The sequence below is a fragment of the Guillardia theta genome, assembly GCF_000315625.1.
Source record: "Guillardia theta CCMP2712 unplaced genomic scaffold GUITHscaffold_187, whole genome shotgun sequence".
Taxonomy (NCBI): Eukaryota; class Cryptophyceae; order Pyrenomonadales; family Geminigeraceae; genus Guillardia; species Guillardia theta.
In genome coordinates, this window is record NW_005434489.1 from 90230 (window position 1) to 91453 (window position 1224).

Consider the following 1224-nt stretch of genomic DNA (forward strand, 5'->3'; position numbering starts at 1 on the left):
ATCGGACTGATCGTAGACTCAGTGCAGAGAGTAAAGCAATCATGTGGAAGGCTCGTATAGACCCGAGATAGCGAGTGCTGAGGAGATCCCGGTGACTGTTTCCTTCCTCCGCAATGCACAAGCGGAGAAGCTCTGGCAGGGAAGAGAGGACTTCGCGATCGATGGTCGCAAGTTCACAGCTGTACATGTGAGCATCGTGCACGATCGATCTTTCAAGATTCGAGCCAAGAGAGGACCCTGGGGCAAAGGGGGCAGCTTGGCAGAGCTGACTCACCTGCTAACCTTGGGCGGCATGACAACGGCTGAGATAGCTGCCGTCTATCGCTATCAGCTGCTGCGCCAGTCCCTTGCAGCGGTCCAACTCCAGCCGCTGGCAGGCATGCTGGTCGCTGGGGCGCCAGGACAGCAAGTCCACAAAGGCTTAGGTCAGAAAGGCTTCATCGCTGTAGGGGCCAACGTCATCTGGAGACAGAGGGAGGTGGAGTGGATCGTCTCCTCGAGCTGCCCAGAGGCGAATGATACAGCATTTCGAGCTTTCCGAGAGAGCGAAGCGATGGAGGGAGTACACCTGACTCTGTTCAGCGAGGACCCGAAGATCAGAGAGGCGCTCGCAGTCGAGTTGACAGCTGATCGCTTTGTGTCCAGAAATAAGTTGAAGAAGGCATCAAGGATGCAGAAGAAGGCAGGCGGCAAGGACGGCAAGGAGATCAAGATCATCATCAAGTCGACGGCGGCATCTGGTCGCTTCACGAGGAAGGAGATGGAGGGGCTGTGCAACGGCGGCAACACGTCTATCGCAAGAGTCAAGAGAGTCTTGTTGGAGATCGCTAACAGGCTCGAGATCAACGTTGAAGGCATCGACATGGAGGAGGATTTGAACACCAAGTCCTGGAACGGGTCCAAGCTATGCATCCTCCTCGGCTCCACGGAGGATGCTCGACGCATGATGAAGGAGCTGCCCTTCTATCTCGAAGGCGCAGCAACCAAGCTCGAAGCAGTCGGCTTCGACAAGGAGCCTGACTCTGAGGCGGCTGGTCAGCGGGGCACCAGCGACGCAGCGCAGCGACAGGAGGAGAGCGAGGGAGAGTGGCTGGAGTTTACAGACCTGGAGAGGATCACAATGGAGGCAGCATCTCCGTCAAGCCAAGAGGACATGCAGCTCGTCAGCGAGCTGTCAGCAGTCATCGAAGATGCAGCTTCTTTGAACGAGGCAGGGACGAGCGA

At 56.9% G+C, this 1224-nt stretch overlaps 1 protein-coding gene across 1 annotated transcript in view; it reads left to right on the top strand.

The window, feature by feature from the left end:
* Positions 1 to 1224, top strand: part of GUITHDRAFT_120581 (hypothetical protein) — a gene marked incomplete at both ends in the record, with an annotated part of 4123 nt that extends 2899 nt beyond the window's left edge. The window contains one exon of the mRNA XM_005820189.1: positions 51 to 1224. Coding sequence (XP_005820246.1) covers positions 51 to 1224 — 1174 coding nt within the window. The remainder of the gene's footprint in view (positions 1 to 50) is intronic.